Raw genomic sequence first — 23,309 nt, forward strand, 5'->3', positions numbered from 1 at the left:
AAAATATGACAGTATGGCAAAGTCTTAAAATATTTATACTCAATACTAAAAATGTTATTAACCCATAAAAATAACTAAATGAAACATAAATACTTATGGTTTAAAGGAACATTAAATATAAAAATGTACACAAAAATTATTCCTTCTTTATGGCAATCTAGTGGTGTTCCTGAGAACATATTTCAATTATAAAGTGTTTCTGTAACTTCCATAGCAAAGTTTATGCCATAAGGGATAACTATCAAATCTCCATTGACTGATGTACTTTTCATCAACATTTTTTAACTCAACCTTGCAACAACAAAAAAACATATCAAGTTTAATAGATTTGATTCTTTTAGTGATGTGGTTGAATAGATATGTGACTGACAAATCAAATCTCCAGCATAAATTTCATTAATTGTGCCTTTTAGTCCAAGACCCGTCATTTCACACGTCACATGCGAGATTTATGAGTACTTGTTAAAACAAGAAAGGTGTGAGCTGCATTAAGCACAAGCATCAGTTGCACATAGGAATGAAGTAGCACGAATACTTTACTTAGGAGATGGAATGAACCTGAATTAATTAGGGAGGGACTGATAGGGAACAGGGTTGGATTTTCCTGACCATAAAACTCATGGGACACCATTTCCAGAAGTTTCGATGACATTGTCTTGGTTTTGTCTTGCTGTGTGGTTTCGAACTGTGTGCAGTCATCTTTATTTCTTTATTACTTATTGATACGAGAATTTTATACCTTTGATTTCCGTTTTCTTTGGTTACATCTTTCTCTACCATTGAAACCTTTTACCTAGTCAGAAGATGCCTCACATGGCTTCTGAGATTATTGCCTTTGTTCTGGCCGTGTCTGGCTGGGTTTTGGTCAGTTCCACGCTACCCACCGATTACTGGAAGGTGTCTAGTATTGATGGCACAGTTATCACCACTGCAACTTTCTGGTCAAACCTTTGGAAGACATGCGTTACTGACTCAACTGGGGTGTCCAACTGCAAGGACTTTCCTTCTATGTTGGCCTTAGAAGGTAAGGAAAAAGCCGGAGTCAAGAAGTTTAAATATTATAGTTTAATAAATGTACATTTTACTGGGGTTGTTTAATCACAATACTTTGTCTCATGGTTTTCTTGAATGACTTAATGCCTGTAGTGTTATCATATTTGCTCATTGACGTCATTAGTATTGGTTATTGATTTTAATGATCTTTTGCTGTATGTTGTGTCCTATTTCTAATAAAATAATGGTATTCTGGATACCAGTGGTGGTTTGAGTGATGGTTCTGGCATGTATCTATGACCATGGAGACGTGTCCAGCCACAAAATGCCTCTGTAAATTTTTGTCTTTATTATTTGGTAAATAAATCCATATTGGATGATTACAGAGGAACAGGCTGGTCCCATAGTTTTCTAGCAGTGTTTTAATGGCTTTGTGTGTAACATTATGAAACACTAATAGAACAGTGTGCTTTAGCAAATCTAGAAAGAGTAACTTGTCTCTACCCTTCATTAATTTCAATAGCTGAAAATGAGGGCTATCATTGCCCTTCAAGAGATCCTGTCATGACCCCAAACACTATTACTCTGCAGATATAGTGTTAATCTGAGAATCTGAAGGCTAATAGTGTTCTAAAGCTGCCCAGCCAATCAACTGGCAATGCAACTACCTTGAGGAAATTAGCTTTATTCCTCCCGGGAACCACCGGCTTTCAATCATAGGGGCGTACTGGCATCAATATACCGTGACCGGGGTCTATATGCACACCCTTGGAAATTGACTGGCAGTCGGTGCCTGTAGCTGTGCCGGAGGCACCTATATGACTGAAAGCTGGAGGCTGTCAGGAGGAATAAAGTTCACTTTGTCCCGGTAGCATGGCAATCAGTGTGAGGACGGTCAGCTTTAAAACACTATTAACCTGCAGATTAACCCTATATCTGCAGGTTAATAGTGTTTTGGGACATGACAGGTTCCCTCCCTTTAATAGTTGTAACGAATAAGCTTTGCGCTATATAAGCTATGAATAAGAGATAAATAACCCAAAGCGCTTAAGCTGAATGATCTTAATTTTTAATCATGTGTACTCCAAAATTTTGTTTTTATATTTTCCAGTGAAAGATATGTTTTAACTTTTCTTTTTCTTTTTTTTTTTTTTTTTTTGCTGTTGCTGAAGATTGCCCTTACAGAACTTTCCAAGTGACGATGTTTAAGTGGTTTAAAAAATAATTTCAATATATGTATAGTACGCCCCATTTCAACAGATAGTTTAAATCAGTGATCATATTGACAGATTTTACACCGTGAACGCATTGCTTGCATAGTAACCTTTAACAGTGGCTGAGTGTGCTCAGAAAAACTCATAACCCCTGAAATTTCGCTTTAAATCAAATTTATAGCATTTAGTAAGACATAAAAGATGAAGCCACTTTACATCAGGTTCTTATTAGGTAATGTTCAGCCAGTCAGCCTCTTTTTTGTCCTAGTAGACAAAGACCTGGCATCAGAAAAATGTTTGAGGTCTAAATGTCATCTGCAGGGATCAGGAGTATAATTATCATCTGATTCCTCCAATGTCCTTGCTCTGTGTCTAATTCTGGGTCCCCATGCAAAATCTGTGGCAGGCCCCAGTCCTACAAGGTGAAGTTTCTACTAGTTACAGAATACAGGACTAATGAGAGCATGTGGGAACATACTGAATATGCAACTTCTGCTACTTAGAAAGATTTCTTTGATATGATTATCACAAGGGCACACTGATGCTCGAGTGAGTAACGAGCAGTAACGAGCAGGCTCGCTCATCAATACTTGCAAGCATTGACAGCCAAGATGAGCAATGTGCCAACGTGCTGTTCTTGTACGTGGACCGCATGGAGGATACATACACTGGTGGAGTGACGGCACATAGGTGCAGTCACAGAAGAAACGCAATGATTGTACACCTACTGAAGCCCTTTAGTTCTGCCCCACAACGAAACCCTTTTCATTGCCCCCATGGAGTATTATTCACCTCAAAATGACCCCCACAGACACAATTTGATTCTCCTACTATACCCACCAAACACACAGTATGACGACCACTCAACACACGCAAAAGAATATAGTGCGGCTAAGGTGTCCCCAACATAGGACAATGCTGCTTAAAGACTGAATGTGAAACTAGAGGCAGATACCATTAAAATTGAGATGCCAAGCAGGGCTGGTCAGAACTAGGTTCCCCTTACTCACAGGTCCCAGAGCAGCCAGCCAAGTAGTGTGCCAAAACTAGTGGCACGCCACTGTCTGTGATGTGTTTGTTTTTTTATTACGCAGTTTGCCTGTTAATATTTATCCTGCATAAGCAGATCTCTTTATCGAATTGATTTCTATGGTTGAGTAATCAATGGCATCTCCAGAGATCATGCACGGATCGTTGTTTTGACCTTGTCTTTGTAATTCTGTCATATGTGATCTTGCCCTAATGGACAGCATTTACTAACTGACTGTTAGGCTGACTTCCCACCATCAGATGAGTATGCCCTGGGAAATAGGAGGACAGGACTCACTTTGAGGTACACCAGAAAGCCTAAGTTGCGAACTGGAAGAGAGGGGTAGCCATGGGGACATCAACTGTGTGAAGATGTAGAAAAAGAAAAACTTGGGACAAATTCAGTAATATTATTCAGGGATAGGATGTTTAAACACGCCCGTATTAGTGGAAAAGTCTTAGTTACTCACCGGTTAACGGTATTTTTCGGAGTCCATGACAGCACCACCTGAGTTGGTCCCACCTGAGAGAGGGGATCCGCCCTTTAGGAACAGGAAACCTACAAATACAAAAAGGGTGGCACCTCTCCCACGCATCAGTTGGATTACAGAGCACAAGAGGACTTCCAAGGTTAATGCATGATTTATGTACAGTATTCTTTACAATTATAACTTTTATCACCAGTGAGCATATACAAGAAAAAAGACGTGCACACCCCAATTAAACTATAAGGGAGGGAATATACGGGTGCTGTCATGGACTCCGAAAAATACCGTTAACCGGTGAGTAACTAAGACTTTATTCGGTCGTCCATGACAGCACCACCTGAGAGATTTACAGAGAGTAATATCAGCTTTAGGGAGGGACTATAGCCTGCAGCACCCTTATACCAAAAGAGAGGTCTGTGGAAGCACCCAGGTCTAGCCTATAATGACTATAAAAGGTGCTCGGAGAGGACCAAGTGGCCGCCTTACATATCTGGTCGATGGAGACTTCTGATCTTTCGGCCCATGAGGTTGCCATTGCCCTGGTGGAATGCGCCCTCAGCTTTCCGGGTGGCGACCTGCCCTTTGATGTGTATGCTATTGCAATCGCCTCTCTAATCAATCTGGCTAGTGCATTTTTTGATGCTCTACAACCTTTTCTGGGGCCTTGATGAGAGATAAATAGGGCATTATCTTTCTTCCAGGGATCGGTGACTGACAGATATTCTATGAGGCCTCTCCTGAGATCCAGGGTGTGTAGTTTCCTTTCTTTTTCGTTAGTTGGATTAGGGAGGAAGGATGGCAGAACTATCTCCTGTGTCCTATGGAAACTAGAAACTACCTTTGGCAAGTACGCTGGATCAGGTCTAAGTATTACCCTATCCTCTTTAAACTGTAAATAAGGAGGACACCTAGATAAGGCCTGAATATCGCTTATTCTGCGAGCTGATGTTAGAGCTACCAGGAAGGCTACCTTGAGGGACAGGTTTTTTAGGGAAGCCGACGAGATAGGTTCGAATGGAGTCTCTGTCATAGCAGTGAGGACTAGGTTCAAGTCCCACAGCATAAACCTATCCTTCAATATTGGCCTGGATCTACCTGCTGCCTTAATGAATCTGCTTATCCAATAATTACCAGCAATGTTACAGCTAAACAGAGCCCCCAAGGCTGACACTTGTACTTTAAGGGTACTGGTAGAGAGTCCCATGTCTAGACCTTTTTGTAGGAACTCTAATATCTGCATTATAGGTGCTGAATCCCCAGCGATTACTTCTGAGTTTTGAAGGAATTTTTTCCAAATTCTAACGTAAATTTTTGTGGTAATGATTTTTCTACTCTTAAGTAGGGTGTTAATTAGGTCTGCGGAGAAACCCTTCTCTTCTAATAATGACCGTTCAAACTCCACGCCGTCAGATGAAGGCCAGCCACCTGAGGATGGAAGACTGGGCCCTGGGACAGGAGATCCGGGATGTCCGGCAGAACCCAAGGATCGGACACCGACATGGTCCTGAGGCATGAGAACCATGCTCTCCTGGGCCAAAATGGAGCGATGACTATAACCCTCGCTCTGTCTTTCCTGATTTTCCTCATCACCAGGGGTAGAAGAGATAGGGGAGGGAAGGCGTAGGCTAGTTTGAAGTCCCAGTTTATCAGGAAGGCATCTACCGCCAGAGGATTTTCTCTGGGATTCAGGGAGCAGAATTGTTTCAATTGCGTGTTGTCTCTGGTGGCGAATAGGTCTACCTCTGGATATCCCCACTTTTGAACAATCAGATTGAATATGGAGGTGTTTAAAGACCATTCCCCTTGCTTTAGCCGATTGCGGCTTAAAAAGTCTGCCGTGATGTTGTCTTTTCCTTTTATATGCAATGCTGTTAAAGATAGGAAGTATTGTTCTGCTAGCTGGAACAACCGCTCTGCTACAAACATCAGGGGTCTGGAACGGGTCCCGCCTTGGTGATTGATGTATGCCACGGTGACCCGATTGTCGGAGAACACTCGCACGTGATGGCCCTGTAGGTACACAAGGAGCTTTTTAGCCGCCTGTTCTACCGCTGTCAATTCTTTTAGGTTAGATGACATTCTTAACTGATGATGTTGCCATTGGTCCTGGACTAAAATTTCACCCATATGAGCTCCCCAACCGTAAGGACTAGCATCCGTGGTGACTATGCGGGTTACGTTATACTCCCAGGGCACCCCTTTTGATAAGTTATCTTTGTCTAACCACCACTCTAGGGACTCCCTTGTGTTACGGGATAAGGTTAGCTGACCCTCCAAGTAACCTCCAAGGACTTTTTGATGTAATAAGACCTCGCTCTGTAGTTTCCTTGCCTGAAACTGGGCCCACTGGACTGCCGGGATACAGGCTGAAAGAGAGCCTAGAAGGGACATGGCTTTTCTGAGGGACATGGTGGGGTTATTGGAGGCGTTCAGGATCTGATAATGGAGGCGAACAAGCTTGTCCGGAGGCAGACGGCATTCCTGTTTTTCAGAATCCAGGGTTAGGCCCAAAAATTGTTGGACTTTCATTGGCTGCAACCGGGACTTTTTGACGTTCAGCAACCATCCTAACCGTTCTAGGGCAGACATTGCCTTTTGTAGCTGTTGTAAACAATGGTTCGCCGTTTTACCTACAATAAGAAAATCGTCCAGGTAGGGAATCACCAGAATGTTCGATTCACGTAGATGGGCCATGACCTCCGCTATCACCTTAGTAAACACTCGGGGAGTGACTGCCACTCCAAAAGGGAGGGCCGCATATTGGAAATGTCGAATTGACCCATCCAACTGAACCGCCACTCTGAGGAACCACTGATGGCCTGCATGGATGGGTATATGGTAGTATGCGTCTTTTAGATCTAACACCACCATGAAGCAGTTTTGGAACAGCAATTTTATTGCAGACTTAATCGTTTCCATTTTAAAGGGACGTATGACCAAAAACTTGTTGAGGGCCTTAAGGTTAATTATTGTCCTAAAGGAGCTGTCCGGTTTGCGGACCAGGAACAGAGGGGAGTAGAATCCCTTCCCCCATTCTTCCTCTGGAACCTCTATCAGGACTTTCTTAGCGCACAGGTTATGAACCTCGGCTTCCAGGGCAGCTTGTTCTGCAGCAGACGACCTGAGTGGGGTGATTTTAAATTGATCAAGGGGAACCCTAGAAAACTCTAGTCGTAGTCCCACGGCTATTATCCCCAATATCCAGCTGCTATTGGAGATCAGAGACCAGGATGGGTAGAAGGCAGCTAGTCTCCCTCCTACTGGGGCAACTAGTCATTGGGGCGGCTTTTTCGTATCCCGAGCTGGACCTTCCTGGCGCCCTCCCCCAAACATGAATCCTGTACCTTTCCTTTTTTTGTCATCCCATCTGCCCTGATCTCTGGACGGCCTTCTCCGGAAAAACCCTTTCCTGGCAAAGGGACGTCTGTAAGAGGGGTTCGGGAGACTGGGAAATTTCTTTTTGTCATCTCCAGCTTTCTCCAACAATTCGTCCAAGACGGGGCCAAATAGGTACTCCCCCTCGCAGGGAATGGAACAGAGACGGGACCGGGCTTCAATATCTCCTGGCCAGCATTTTAACCAGAGCGCTCTTCGCGCTGCATTAGACAGACAGCGGCTTTAGCCGCCATTCTTGCAGAGTCTGCAGAAGCATCGGCTAAAAACGCCGCGGCATTTTGAATGATGGGCAAATTTTCCCGAATAGATGATCTTGAAGCTCTATCTCTTAGTTCGGAATCTAGCTGATCTAGCCAGACCATCATAGATCTGGCTGTACAGGTGGCAGCTACCGCTGGTCTTAACGCGCCTGCTGACATCTCCCATGTCCCTTTAAGGAAAGAATCCGCTTTTTTATCTAACGGATCTTTCAGGGAGGCCATATCGTCAAACGGTATGGCGGATTTTTTAGATGCTTTGGCTACTGCTGCATCTAGTTTCGGGGCTTTATCCCATCTGTTTACTACCGGGTTATCAAAGGGGTATCTCCGCTTAAAGGCTGGTGGCATGGAGCCCCTTTTCTCCGGTCTCTTCCATTCTCTATCAATTAGGCTCTGAACCTTTTCGTTCAATGGAAAAGCTTTACGTTTTTTGGGGTCCAACCCCCCTGAACATTATGTCCTGTGCTGAGAGTTCCCGTTTTTTTTCCCGCTACCCCCATGGTGGACCGTATAGCTTTCACTAATCTGTCCATCTGGTCTAAGGGGAAGCAGAACCGGCTAGAGTCTTCATCCGAGGAAGACGACGAGGAGGCCGAGGAGTCCGAGGAATTGTCCCCCTTCCCAGGGGCGACTGAGGCCTCCGAGCCTGAACCACTAGCCTCTCTTCTCCTAGAAGGTTCTCTTTGAGGTAAAGCTTTCATTTCTGCCCTGATCATGTCTCTCAGGTTTGAAGTGAAGTCAGGTGTCTCTTCCGCTACCTGCATAAACGGGGGAGAGTATAAGGGCCTGACAATCTACCCCTGGACTCCCTGTCCTTAATAACTCCTACCGTCTGCCGTATGCATGGCTGGCATAACTTTTTAGGGTGGCCATCTGGTAGGGGGGAACTACAGAGGGCACATTCCCTGTGTTTCTGTTTTCCCGTAACCTTCTTCCCCTGAAAAAGAACATAAGGGAACACTGCATCAGGGTACATTCACGGAGATCTCTTACCCATGCAGATGAGGCAGGTACCGGATCACGGAGGGAGGCAGGGGGGTCCTTTCTGGAGGAACTTTCGCGGCTCTGGTCGCTAGTTCGTCTCTGTTTCTTCTGCTGGCTACTCGTATTGGCCTGTTTCTGCGGCCGCTCCTGCGCCTCGTCCTGCTGGACTAAGGGGGCTTCCGACGTATCCATTGCTGGGGCCTTCAGAAGCACCCCAGCGGTGTCCCCATCTGCCTTATATGGCCTCCTGTCCGGGTCAGCAGGCAACCTGCCATAGCACCACCCACCCGGCTTTGCGTTCCCTCCCTCATGCTCCGGCCCCCCTTGCGCCGGGTCGCCGCGCGACCCCCGGACCGGCATGCACCCGCGGCGCGCGCCGGAGGTCGGCCGGCACCCGACTTCCGGTATCGGCGCTATCGCTCCGCCCCTTCCGCCGCGTCACTTCCGCCGCTCACAGAGCCCTGCGGGAGCGCGCGCGAAGGAGCCGCGCAGCCCTGCCCGGAGTGCCAGCCCCCCCGCGCCCGCCGCCATGAGCCCGGCCAGGGGACAGCACCGACCGGAAGGACCGGGCCTGGGGAAGCGCACCGGGGCATACATACCAGGTGCTGGCTTTGGAGACGGCATCCACCGGACCCCTGCTCCACCTGCTTCGTCCACTGCCGTGGTGACCTACCCGGCCCCACCGTGGCGCTTCCAGGGACCCCGCACTGACCGAGGTAGGAGACCCCCTCGCTACCTGGGTCGGTCAGCTGGCCTGGGTATTCAATGAAGATTCCATGACGGACGATCTGTAGAGAGTCCTGTCCTCTAGGAACAGGAAACCAACTGATGCGTGGGAGAGGTGCCACCCTTTTTGTATCTGTAGGTTTCCTGTTCCTAAAGGGCGGATCCCCTCTCTCAGGTGGGACCAACTCAGGTGGTGCTGTCATGGACGACCGAATAAAACTCTTTTTACAAAACCAGAAAAAATTAGAGGAGATTCTCATACCAGAAGTAACATCCTAGTTGTATTATTAAAGGGAACCTGTCACCAGAAAAAATGCTATTAATCTGCAGGTATGGGATTAATTTGCAGGATAATAGCATTATTAACCTGCCTGGTGCCGGCACTTAGTTAAGCACTGAGAGAAGAAAATGAGTTTTATTCCCTCCAGCAGCATTCAGGTTTCAGTCACGGGGGCAGCGCAGAGTTGATTCTGTCACCATTCTGAGTGTAGAGAGCGGCGGCTGTAACCGGACCCCCCGACCCTGACTGACACTCGCTCTCCATTGGGGCCAGCTGTCAGTCAGTGCTGAGGGAGCGGCTACCGGCGCCGCTCTGTATTCTCAGAGGCTCAGAGGGATGACTAAACCCGCACCACCCCAGTAACTGAAGCTGAATGCTGCCAGAGAGAATACAGTTCATTTTCTCCCTGCATTGTTCGGGTACATGCGGCCGCCGCACAGCTTAGTGACACCATTGACCTGCATATTAACCCCATATCTACAGGTTAATAGTTTTTCTTTCTGGTGACAGGTCCGCTTTGAAAAGGATGTTTCTCTGCCAAATGTAACCACTTCCAGACAGAGCTTCAGCAAAGAGTGGCCAAGGGAGGAGGGGGCTCTTTCCAATGAGCTAGGTAATTTATGATCTCAGGATGTTAAAATGTTTGATAAAGTGATAACTTCTTGATTGTTGGGGATCCGCTTGATTGGACCCATAGCGGTCCCTAGGAGGGGGCTCCCAGTGTCCTCCCCTACTACAGCGTAATACGTATCAGCTGTGCTTTGTTCGTATAATAAGTGGTGATTTACAATAAAATACAGAAATAGGAACATAGTGTAGACCAAAAGCCAAATTTTACTTTTCCTACTTTTAGATGTCTATGTGACCTCAAAGATATATATATCTTTGTACCGTGTTAGCCAGTAGATAGAAGAATATTTAGAATTGAGAGTCCTCAGTGGTTGATACCTTTTAATGGCTAACTGAAAAGATGGTAACAAATTGCAAGCTTTCCAGACTACTCAGGTCTCTTCATCAGGCTAGACTAATACAAAATCTGAAGAATCACATATTTATACAGAAGACAGCACAGAAATAACGCAATAGATAAGACAAGTGATGTGAAGCGGAATAGTCATTATGGGAGAGAGATAAGCATAAATATGTGAGATAACTAATCCCAACCACATTCTGCATAGACTTGCATGGCCTTGCTCAATACAAGTGAATTGAGGGAGGGCGCGCACATCCAGTCAGAATCTGACTTGAAGTATTGCATATTACATACTTGCGTTCATATGACCTCCTGGTCTCACCACTGACATTGGAAAAGCCTGATAGTGCATGCTGTGAGGATTCACATATCTGCAGTCATGTAGAGTGACTGCAGACTTCCTTGTCAAACCTGGACAACCTCATTAAATATGGAATGTTATGCTGGTCATGGGGAATGACTCAACATCAGCAGTTGATGAACCATTTGCCCATCCATAGGCTGCAAAACCCTTGTTATTCAAGCGTGTGGCTAATGGTCAATTTTATTTTATTTTTCATGGGAAGACTAAAGTATCAGCATTCTTCATCTGTGCATCTTAATAATTGGACCAATCATCAAATCTGGTTGAGTTTGGAACAAATTTTTCATTACAACAATTTTGAAATTTGGATAAAGCAAATAAATTGTAATTAGTCTATACAGAATTTTTAGGATCAAGCAACGACATGATTAAACATTAGATATTATTTGGAATTATTAATTGAAGGGATCTTGCAAATACTCTGCAAAATGCAATTTCTGTAAGTTATGGTCGTGTTCTAGAGAGTGAGACCTAAAAGTTAATGAGCCATTATAAGAGCTTGTTAATGGCTAACTCCTAAATACATTCCTGTTTGTTTTATCTGACTACTGTTTGAACCTCTACATGAATACTGGAGCCATAATATCTCTAAGGCTAAAAGTTAAAAAGAAAAAAAGAAAAATTGCTTTAACGTTTCTTATATAAACTAAACGTTTAACCCTTTCACGACATGCACCATACCAGTACGGCACATGTCGTGTCTCCCCATTTGATGTGGTCTCCAGTGGTGAGCCCACATCTTTCCAAGCACATGTCAGCTGTTTTGAACAGCTGACATGTGCCCAGAACAGCCATGGGTGGAATCGCGATCCACTCGCAGCTATTAACCCGTTAAACTCTGACAGCGGCATTTAACATGCGCTTCCGACAATCCCACTAGATATCCGCCCATCGGTGACCCCGTCAAGTGATTGCGGGTCACCGATGGGTTGGCATAACAACCATTGATCTTCTGCAGACCTCTATGGCTGTCAATGTCGTATTGCTATGAGCGCCGCCAGTTGGTCAGCGCTCATAGCAAGTGAGGTATTCTGCTACATACAGGTGATCTGATCAGCGCCTGTATGTAGCAGAGCCAATCGGGTTATGGCAGTTTCTAATCTCCCATGAAGACTATTGAAGCATGTCAAAAGTAAAAAAAAAAATGTTTTTAAAAATTAAAAAAAAAAAATAGTTTAAATCACTCCCCTTTCGCTCCATTCAAAATAAAAAAAAAAAATAAAACATACCCATATTTGGTATTGCCACGTTCAGAAGCGCCCGATCTATCAATAAAAAAAAAAATTAACCCGATCTCTAAATGGCATAACAAAAAAAAAATTCAAAGCGCCAGAATTAAGTTTTTTTGGTGGACGCAATTTTGCATTAAAATGCAATAACGGGCGATCAAAAGATCGTATCTGCACCAAAATGGTATTATTATAAATGTCAGCTTGGCACGCAAAAAATAATCACAAAAAATGGAGACGCTACGGAAAACGGCGCAATTTTTTTTTAACAAACTTTGGATTTTTTTTCACCACTAAAATAAAAAAGAACCTAGACATTTTTGGTGTCTATGAACTATGAATTGCGAGAAGGGAGTGTTATGTGCATGGAGGAACTCATCACTGAAATGGTTATGGGTGAGACCTCTCCATGATATGTGATATATATGCAAATTCTGAGGCTATGAAAAAAGTGATGAAGTACATGCTATATGAGCAATGAATATGTTTACATAGAGTTAAGAATCTCAGATTGCACGTTATGCCACTTTTACTTTACAGGTTGTCACTATTATAACTTGTATACTTGTCTATGATCATTACGAGCAATAACGGTAGATTTGGATTTTCAATTACCATATTGATTTCTGGACACTAGACAGACCATAGACAGTTTACAACATCACAGAACTTACAGAGGAGTGTTGTTGTCAGTCCCAAACTATTTCAAAAGGAAAAAGCTATATAAAGGAGAGATTCAGTTTAATTGTCTTTGAATAGGAGATTTGTATGAAGACATTTAGACTAGAAAATCCGACTAAAGTTTGGGTATCTTAATGTCCGCATCTCTATAGTCCTTTTTGATAAGTTTTGAAATAAAGTAGATTAGTTTTATCTTTCTAGTTTATACATGACTGGTCCGCTGCTATACGTGTCTATGAACTCTTAATCACCTGGAGAATCGTAATGGAAGGTCAGTTTTTGCATTTGGTGAACAGACCAAATCCAAAAAACGTTGTGGAATTGCACCTTTTTTTTGCAATTTCACTGCACTTGGAATTTTTTTCCAATTTTTGAGTACATGATATGGTAAAACCAATGGTGTCGTTCAAAAGTACAACTTGTCCCGCAAAAAACAAGCCCTCACATGGCGATATTGACGGAAAAATAAATAAGTTATGGCTCTGGGAATAAGGGGAGCAAAAAACAGAAACGCAAAAACGAAAAAGAGCTCCGTCTCAAAGGGGTTAAATTACATATAAGTAAAAAATGTGTAACTCTCCTATGGCACGTGTAGCTGGCTCTGGTGAAACCCTGATTTGTCCTGCTGTGTTTAGCTGACTTTGCCCGTGTCTGTGCACTCCTCTCCTACCCGTCCCGACTCTGTGTCCCCCTGTGTGTTTGCATTCCCCGGGTTCTCAACTCTGCTTTGGCTCTGACCTGATTCTGTCTCTTCCTTCTGGTACTTCTTCTATGGACCGGTACTGACCTTTTGGCGATCCTCTGACTCTGTTTGTGATTCCCCTTGGTACTGCGCTACTCTCTGGTATTGACCCAGCTTGTCTGACTATTCTCCTGCCAACCTGGTGGTAGCCTTGCTGAAGTTCTGCTAGTCTGCGCTGAGCAGGATTTCAGCCCCAACTATTTGTTTGTACATGTAGCTGTATAGCTGTAGGTTCCTAGGTCCTTCAGAGCATGTTACTCGAAAAAAGTGGCCACTTGAATAACAGAGAGTGGGACCACATGGCCTTTCACTAGCCTTTATCCCCTTTGGGTCACTCCCCTCCTGCCCTCTGGGCTGAACCTAATCCCTGTCCCCTTATCTCTAACAGCTAAAAACTCCAAAACTTAAGATGGGTCATAACTCCTTAATAGACAGTCATAGGGAGGCGGTTTTGGTACCATCAGATCCAGCTGGCCCCTGCTACGCATTAAGACTAAACACATCTTTGTTTTCTGGTTCCTAATAGCCATTCTACATATCACCCCACCCCGTGGTGCTAGAATGGATTGAAACTCTGGAAGGCATTCGATGCGGTCCAGAGATCTCGAAAATGTAACTGGTGTATGACCAGGACGTACGATAAGTTCATATTCTCCTTATGATGTACAATACAAAATAATATTGTGGTACCGTCTTAGCCAGAAAAATAGATATACATACTTATGTCCCCCCCCAAAAAAAAAAAAAATTGAGAAAAGTATTCAAGCAGTGATACCTTTATTGGCTAACCAGAGAAATTATATTTGCAAGCAAGCTTTCAGGGCTCAAAAGGCCCCCTTCAGCAGGCTAGACTATAAGTGAATACAAGTGATTACAAGTGAAAAATCTCAGTAATTCACTTGTAATCTAGCCTGATGAAGGGGCCTTTTGAGCCCTGAAAGCTTGCTTGCAAATATAATTTCTCTGGTTAGCCAATAAAGGTATCACTGCTTGAATACTTTTCTCAATTTTTTTTGGGGGGGGACATAAGTATTTACATCTATATTCTCCTTATGAAATCATAGATGTTGGAACAAAGAAGATAGACTACATGGCACGCACATGGCAAGCAAGCCTTTAGTTCTGAGCTTAGTTGGCTCAAGGTGTGAGATTTGACACTCACAGCTTTTTGAGGCTTGACCCCCCTGCTGAGCTAGGTGTTCTCACACAGCTGCACGCTGAAAGGGGTTTTATAATCCCATGCCAGATAGGATACAAATGATTGACATGAAATTATATCTCCCATATTCTTCGCACTGAGAAATCAGCATTTGAAATTGATATGCAAATGAGGCTGAAGAGCTTTTTGTAGATCTGAAGTCTCTGTCATACAAGCTCTATACCACGCCCAGTGTCGCCTCCTCCAGCCTTACTGACAGAGGCCTATGTTGTGTGACTTCAGGCAAAAGTGCCATCAGTAAAGTAAGAGGAGGTGATGCTGGGTGGGGAATAGAGCTGGAGTGACAGAGGCTTCAGATCTACAGACTCATTTTCACATCCATGCAAATGTTGACTTCTCAGTAATTGAGGAATGTTCTAGCCATGTAAATATATTGCTGGACTTGTCTATGAAAGAGCTACATGCACATATAAACAATTTTCAGTGTGAAATCCTGTCGACAGATCCCCTTTAAGGAATTGCTTCACTATAACCACTTTTTTATGCTCCACTTGTATTTGCCAGAGAATAGAGAAATAGACGTCATGAAACACTACGTTTCCCAATGCCTATAAGGGAAAATCTGGCCCATTGCATCATCAATTGACAAAATCAATTGCAATCCAATAGGTTTCTCAGGCAGAATTTTTTTACAGCTGTGTGCTACGTCACCTCCAATTTAATGAGGGTCATCATATAAGGAAATGGGCAAATGTTATATTTGTCTTTGAAAAGTGTTTGATCTGTAAATGTCCTCCATGCATAACAGTAGCTTGCATATTTTCTGCACTTCACTCAAATTCAACTAACCAGTAAAAAGCTGATATAAACTGTGTAATAAGCCAGCATACAATATGCTTCGTAGCACATGTATAATGTTTCCCAACAATCTTTGATTTCAGGGTACATCCAAGCTTGCCGGGGTTTGCTAATAGCTGCTGTTAGTCTGGGATTTTTTGGCTCCATATTTGCACTTGTTGGAATGAAGTGCACCAAAATTGGAGGCTCAGAGGACACAAAAGCAAAACTCACCACTTTCTCTGGCTTGTTGTTTATCTTGAGTGGTAAGTGTGATTGTACCCAAATCCTGTTATCAATTTAAACATGTTACACAGATTCCAAATTTAAGGATGACTTTATGCTGTAGAATGCACATATAGTTCATTATGGGACAGGATATGGAAGAAACACATGCACATCCAGGATGGTATACAAGATCTGGATACTCAGACTGTCACCCCAGTTTTCTAGAGTAAATTTGGCACAGCAAAAAGATTTAAAAAAAAAATTGGGGGGTGTGCTTGCGTCAATTACAATCTGAATGGATCCTCACACACGTAGCCACACCTCACAGGGAAGAGAACGTAGATAATGGGCAAGGCTGCGTGAGTACTCCTCCCCATCATCAGTGGCAACTCTGTTACGGGAATTTTGTGCCCCTGTATCCACATTGGTCGTGGTATCAGTGGCAGGAATATGGCGCCTTCGTGTACGTCGCCTGGATGGCACAGCAGGCTGAGGGGAGCCCTCTAGGCAAACAGTTGGGCTGCTGCTGTTGACTTGTACATCAATGATGTCGGGTGGTGATGCAGCTGACGGTCCTTGTTTGGTGGGTTTATTTTGAGGTATGATATTGTTGTAAGGGTCAGTAAGGGTCAGCCTACGTGGAGCGGGGGGCACCATAACAATGTAGGGTGAAAAAGCTCCGCTGTTAGACAGGGATATCATTAAATAGGGACTTTTAGTTATTTTTCCTCCTTATATGTCCCATTAAGTAATTTTGTATCCAGCTACTATTTTCACCTATCTTTTTTGCTTGTGGTGGTTTGTGGCGCGGGGTATCTATTATTGTTGATTGTGAATCTAATGAACCCTGCCATCTGTTGTTCCTAGTTTTGGTATTCTATAGATAGGATTCAACAGGGTGTCTAGGGAAAGCCGCAGTGGAGCGGGGGCACCATTTGTGTTCCAAGAGGGTGCCAACCTCCGCTGTCAGGCAGGGGTGAGTTATAGGGCCCTATAGGGATAAATAGGTTGTTATCCCCTACCTGGCGTTGGAATTTACTCTATACATCCATTGCTGGATTCAAAAGTATGATCAGCATTTTTTGTGCCTGTTTTTCTTAAAAGTTTTTTCAAAATTTTTTTTAACAAATGATCAATAAAGTATCTTTAAATGATTAGTTTTTTTGTATATGAGCCAAAAGGAGACCACCTAAGCAGAGGTGCCGAAGTGATGGGGAATTTGAATAGTAAACAATATTTATTTCTTTATTCTCTAATGACCCCTTTGTTGGGAATAAGTTTGTAAACGTCACTTTAACTTTTTCTGTTTCTGTCTTGTAGTCTGCATTGCGGTAGAACAGAGCTGTAGTTCTCATTTTGCAGATTTCAGGGCTGAACTATGATTGCAGCTCTGGTCTACAATGCAGACTGTAAATCAAGTCGTTTAGGATTTTTTTTTGTTACGACCACCCTAAAAGTGATCTTCTTTAAATTATAATATGACTAAATAGAGGTTTAAAAGTTGCACCTAAGATGCTTTATTTACAATGACAATATTTTTCCAGTTTTGCAGCTGGTGTATTCAGTGAACAGAGCGTTATTCTGCCTTGGCTGATTAGTAGAGAGGTAAAATAGACAAAAATTGACCTACTTTTCACGTCTGTTGTAGGTCTTTGTGCCATGTCTGGAGTGTCCCTCTATGCACACAAAATAACATCTGAATTCTTTGATCCAACATACGTGGAGCAAAAGTAAGTAAAGAAATAATATAATTGATAAAAAAGGCAGGTGCAAGGAGGTAGATATGTCTGAATTACTCTTCTATGACAGGTACGAGCTGGGAGCAGCGCTGTTTATCGGATGGGCAGGATCATCTCTTTCCGTCATTGGAGGTGCTATTCTCTGTCTCTCTTTGAATGATACTATCAAAAAAGAGAGGTATGAAAAACAATGCCATGTAATCTGAATTTCCATATGATTCTTATACACTGTTACTGCATGTCAAGAAGCAATCAATAAATTCAACAATCAAGGTTTATTTTTTCATTAAAGGGAACCTGTCACCAGGTTTGGCCGATATGAGATACAGCCAACACCTCTCAGGGCTGATATATGGCATTCTATAATGCTGAATATCTGCCCCCGACCCGACCTGGAAAAGAAGAAAAATAACTTTTATTATACTCACTTCCTGTCCGAGGGGTGTCGCTCTCTTTGGTCCGACGCCTCCCATCTTCTTGCGATGCTGCCCTCCTGCTTGCTCCTTGTGAATGACGTGACCCTGCATCATCTACAGTCTCCCCGGCATCACGCTCCTGGCATGCGTACGTCTCTGCCCTGTTGAGGGCAGAGAAAAGTACTGCAGTGCGCAGGTGGCGGGGTTCTTTGACCTTTCCCAATGCCTGCGCAGGAGCACGGTGCCGAGGAGACTTTATGGAAGATGCAGAGACACGTCTTACACACGAAGCAAGCAGGAGGTTGGCATCGCAAAATGATGGGATGCTCTGGACCAAGACTTTTCTTCTCTTACAGGTTGGGTTGGGGGCAGATATACAGCATTATAGAATGCTGCATATCAGCCCTGAAAGCTGATGGCCGTATCTCATATCAGCCAAACCTGGTGACAGGTTCCCTTTAAGGCTGGGGTCAGACGAGTATATGAAAAATCGTCCGAATTTCATCTAGACAACTCGGATGATTTTCATCCATATTGGGATCCACGTTGCATCTCTTTGTCCGGTTTTTACATCCATGTGACAACCATGTGGTATTATGTGACACTAGATTATGGCCCGATGCTATCGCATCGGGAGGATGCGATAGCATCACACCTCTTGCCATGTTAACCCTCAACACACACACTCCTCAACACACACTCCTCTCACCTTTCACTATCTCCACTCACTCTTTCACTCCACATACGACCCCTTCTCTCACTCCGTCTCTCATACTCACGCCGTCATCGCCGCTGCTCCACGATCCCCGACATCTTCTTCCGCCGGCGCCATCCTGGATCCAGACGTTGTCCACGCCGGCGACATGTTCTTGCGGCGACGCCATCTTGAGTATCGTGAAATCCCGCGATAGTCAAGATAGCGTCGCCGGAAGAACATGTCGCCGGCGTGGATGACGTCGGGATCCAAAATGGCGTTGACGAAATCTCGCGAGTTTTCGCCGACGCCATTTTGGATCCAGACGTTCTCCAGGCCGCCGACATGTTCTTGCGGCGACGCCATCTTGGATTTCGTGAAATCCCGCGAGATTCAAGATGGCGTCGCCGCAAGAACATGTCGCCGGCATGGACGACATCGGGATCCAAAATGGCGTCGGCGTAATCTCGCGAGATTTCGCCGACGCCATCTTTTTGGATCCCGAGTCGTCCACGCCAGCGACATGTTCTTGCGGCGACGCCATCTTGAATCTCGCGGGATTTCACGAAATCCAAGATGGCGTCGCCGCAAGAACATGTCGGCGGCCTGGAGAACGTCTGGATCCAGGATCGCGGCGGCGGAGGAAGATGTCGGGGCAGCGACGATGACGGTGTGAGTATGAGAAACGGAGTGAGCGAAAGGAACGTATGTGGAGTGAAAGAGTGAGTGGACGTGAGTGGAGTAGAAAGGTGAGAGGAGTGTGTGTTGAGGCGGTGTGGTGTGTTGAGGGTTAACATGTGCGTGTGTGTGGTGACGTCACCGGTTACAACTGGACGGAAGTTGTTACAACCGGAAGCTGCTTAGGGCATTTATTATTATAGATTATACATCCCCATTTTAAAGTGTATACAATCAAATTCAGTTTTCTAGGATAATAATGGCAATGCACATGTAAAAATCGGATGCAATATGGTCGTTCCTTATAGGATCAGATTTTTTTTTGCGCACCCATAGTCTTGAATAGGAAGGAAGTAGTTTGTTGTATGGAAACAGCACACAGCAAAACAACAAATAGTAAATAGCAAAAACCTGCTGACAGATTCCCAGCCAAAAATGTATGAGGTGTCTAAACATGCCTGTGACAGCTGGTGTCGGGGAGGGAAGGATGATCAGGAATTTTGAAGTTCAATATGATTTTTTTTTTTTTTTACCATCTCCTTATGCAAAGCACATGCATGCTCATCCGACCAGCAATAATGAATTAGGTAATGTTTTTTCTTTTGGCAAAAAATTGGAATCTCATTGTACAACTACAAGGAGTCTTATAACTCACCCCCCACCTTCTCTAAACTTCTCACGCTTTAGTTTCTGAAGCCACAAGGAGATGTACAGAGCAACCAATGTCATCCATAATACTATTCACATAGCTCCTTCTACCATCTGATAACCCAGAGCTCTGCTGTACTGCCTCAGGTCTCCATGACTGTCGATAAAGATGGGAAAGGCTGAGCTGCTCCGCCTCATTCTTACTGACTTGGTATATCTCATTGCTACCAACTGCTGGTCAAATCTTCATAAATTTTGCTTAGCTTTCATTTCCATTAATTTTAAGACATTTTTGTCTTTTTTCAGACTGAATTATCCTTACAGTGGAGCAAAGTCAATGAGATCTGCCCACACAAGCCACCAAGATCAGAACAACAACCGCAATGGACAGAGAGGAATACCAAAACATTTTGACAAGAATGCCTATGTGTGACTGATACCACGTGTAGGATAATAGCCCTGCGTCTATCAGATATAAAGTTTGACATGCACTTTCCTGGCTTTTCACAAAAGAAAAGAAGATTTTTTTTTAATAAAATCTGAAACCCCTTGTACAGTGATGGGATATTACACCGATACCTGATAAGAAGCGACGCTACCTGAAAACTACAAATCATACAATATATATGTAAGATCTAAAATTTTCACTGATATACAGAAGACAAAATCATACGTGGCATCAGGAGTAAGGAGAAAGAAATACATATACAGCGTAACAATATGCAAAGATTATTCTGAGACTCAGATTACATGTTTTCAATGTGAACATTAAGATTAATTTTTATTAATTAAATCTGGTTTATAAAAAGACTATAATAGGATAGATATGGAAGACATTGGTGAAATTCTGCATCTAACATAACCAGCACTTGTGTATAATGGTGGGTCTCCACAACGACTTTGGCCATGGCATATGATCAGCGTTGGCCAAAGATTACTGCCACATCACACCGTAATGAAAGTTACCTGAAATCTTGAGACTCATGAAAGTGGGTCATTGATCACATACATTTTCATCATGGTGTGATGTAGTCTGTTAACCTGTTAAATGGCAATGCTAACAGTTAGCGCCCATCAGGACCTTGGGGTACCCGGAATCAGACCGGACAGTTCTATGGGGGAGGTCACGGGCCGTGATCTGTTTCCGTGGCCCTGGCCGTGTCATAAAATAGAGGATAGTTATGTGGTGTTTAATTGTGACGCCACCCGTGGTGTTCGGCAATGGGTGGCCAACGCTGCGGCTTTGGTCCACTGGGGCTGATGACGCAGCAAGGATGGTTCAGCTCCCCACGGGTAGAGCGGGGCCCCAGGGCAAATATATTTGATTGTTCAGATGGTGGTGAACGTTGGGGTGCAGAGAATAAGTGAAGGACACAGAGAGGTGCAGTTTTCTTTACCTTTTACTTGAAAGTAGATGCAATCTGGGGTACCACATACAGATGATGGATTGAGTCCGGCTCGCCTGGAGGCATTCAGGGGATCCACGCTGCCAGGTGGGGTTGGGGACCTTCCTTCTGCTCTCTCTTTTCGGGTCCTTGCTGCTTGTAGCTAAGCTGCGGCCCTCTCCTGCGTGATGGTTTCTAACCTGTATGGCAGACAGCGTGAGCCTATATCACGGGCACTGTCCTTTTCACTGTCAGCCCCGGGCTCTTGGTCTGCCGCCATGCCTTCAGGTGTTCGGTGTGGCCAGGGAGCTTGCAGTCCCCTGCACTCCAGATTCGGCTGTCAGGGTGTACAGCTCCTGCCCAGCCAAGGACTCTGGCGTCCCTTTTTATCAGCGTTCCACTCTGGGGTCAGCTATATGCAATTTTAATTCCCCAGAGCCCTCGTCTCTGCTCCTGTCCCTTCCTTCTCCACAGACCAACTACCAACTCTCCTCTCTCACTGTCCTGTCAGGAGCGCCAGCTGGCTCTCGTTTCCATGACAACTCTCCTGTTTACTCTCTCAGCTGACTTCTTTCTTACTCACTAACCTCACCTGCTGACCAGAATTTGTAAGGATGATCCCCTTTCTGGCCTGGAGCAGGAATTGACATGTACACTGTGTTACCTGGCATGGGGACCCCCCCTGCCTCCAGGCATGACATCACCCCTTAGAGGAAGGCAATGTCACCATGGCAACTGGATTCTGGGTGCCACAACATCATGTCGGCATGGGGGTATGGAATTCTATGTGCCCAGCAATACTTCTGTGATGTGATCTCAAGGAACCAATGGGTTGGAATTAGTGATGAATGAACGTGCTCGGATAAGGTGTTATCCGAGCATGCTCGAGTGCTAAAAGAGTGTCTTTGCCGTGCTCGAAAAATATGTTTGAGCCCCCGCAGCTGCATGTCTCTCGGCTGATTGACAGTCGCAACACATGCAAGGATTGCCTAACAAACAGGGAATCCATGCATGTGCTGCGGCTCCCGAACAGCCGCGAGGACTCGAACGTAGTTTTTGGAGCACGCCTCGCACACGAGCATGCTCGGATAATACCTTATATCCAAGCACTATCGCTCATCACTAGTTCCTATGAGGACCCGGGGTCTGTTGAAGACCTCTGTGCCTGTCATCATGGAGCTCCTTTGAAGCCCACTCATTTAAGGCTGGGGCTACACGGTGACAAGTCTCGCACAACAGCAATTCTTAGATACAAGGAGGGAGAGGGGAGGCAGCGAGGTTCTCTGCCACCTACTTACATCTGCAATGGAGTGATGTAGCACAAATTGGAAGAAAAGATTCAGAATCATGGCATCATAGGGATTTTTAAATAATTTTTTTTTAGAAAGTGACAGGTCCTCATAAATAATGAAAGCAGGGATGCAAGTATTTGTCAAGTGGAGATGAGATGGCAATTGACACAATATTAATTGAATACAGTAATATAGGAGGTGCAAAGTGGCTGGATTAGGAGGGAGTGGGGGCCAAATATTGGCCACTGTAATGAAATTGAATATATTTTTTGCTTTATACTTTTGGTTATCTATGTAATATTTTTATATCTGCAATTCCTTTTCTCTACCTGTACATTTTTTTCATCGTGTGGTATTAAACGGAGGATATGTTCATATCATGCACAACCTCTTTTTTGCCTAATAGAATTGTGTTAATGATTCACATACTGTCCATATTAGTATTATGATATCTACAGTACTTTTGTATTCCGTTTATATAGATCAACTCTCCATTAAAGCTCTTATATGAGATTAATATCTTTATGATGGTCTAGATATAACTAGTCTACATTTCAGGAAAGAAAAAGTAACGCTGAGAAAAACAAGTCCAGCAACAACAGCATCAGTCATCTGATCTAAATTCTTTCAATGGTTATGAGACTTGTTAGTAAATTCTGCAGTAATGTAATTGTAGTAGCTGCTTGCACATTGCAAAAAACTGTCAGACCAGCAGTCAACTGTATAGCAATAGGCTTCCAATTTTTAAGAATTAGGCTACTTTCACACTTCAGGTTTTCTGCATCAGGCGCGATGCGGCGAAATGTGTAAAACCCGGATCCGGCGCCTGTTGCCACTGGGTCTGTTTTTTTTCCCCATAGAGTTTCATTATCGC

At 44.2% G+C, this 23,309-nt stretch overlaps 1 protein-coding gene across 1 annotated transcript; it reads left to right on the forward strand.

Annotated features, from left to right (window-relative positions):
* The first annotated feature begins 804 nt into the window (after window positions 1-804).
* Window positions 805-20,366, forward strand: LOC141051378 (claudin-10-like). Its single transcript, XM_073548320.1, has 5 exons — window positions 805-1,024; window positions 15,460-15,621; window positions 17,232-17,313; window positions 17,393-17,500; window positions 20,065-20,366. Exons 1-5 carry the CDS (start codon window positions 805-807, stop codon window positions 20,189-20,191), a joined length of 699 nt encoding a protein of 232 aa, XP_073404421.1. The 3' UTR covers window positions 20,192-20,366.
* The last annotated feature ends 2,943 nt before the right edge of the window (window positions 20,367-23,309 follow it).

Source organism: Dendrobates tinctorius, unplaced genomic scaffold, assembly GCF_039654945.1.
Source record: "Dendrobates tinctorius isolate UK_male_01 unplaced genomic scaffold, ASM3965494v1 ptg000156l, whole genome shotgun sequence".
NCBI lineage: Eukaryota > Metazoa > Chordata > Amphibia > Anura > Dendrobatidae > Dendrobates > Dendrobates tinctorius.

Excerpts from the sequence above, each read along its gene's own strand:
- LOC141051378 (XM_073548320.1), top strand. The coding sequence starts at position 805 with ATGCCTCACATGGCTTCTGAGATTATTGCCTTTGTTCTGGCCGTGTCT. Across the intron at positions 15,622-17,231 it reads CTTGTTGTTTATCTTGAGTG|GTCTTTGTGCCATGTCTGGA; the intron begins GTAAGTGTGATT and ends CGTCTGTTGTAG. Across the intron at positions 17,501-20,064 it reads GATACTATCAAAAAAGAGAG|ACTGAATTATCCTTACAGTG; the intron begins GTATGAAAAACA and ends GTCTTTTTTCAG.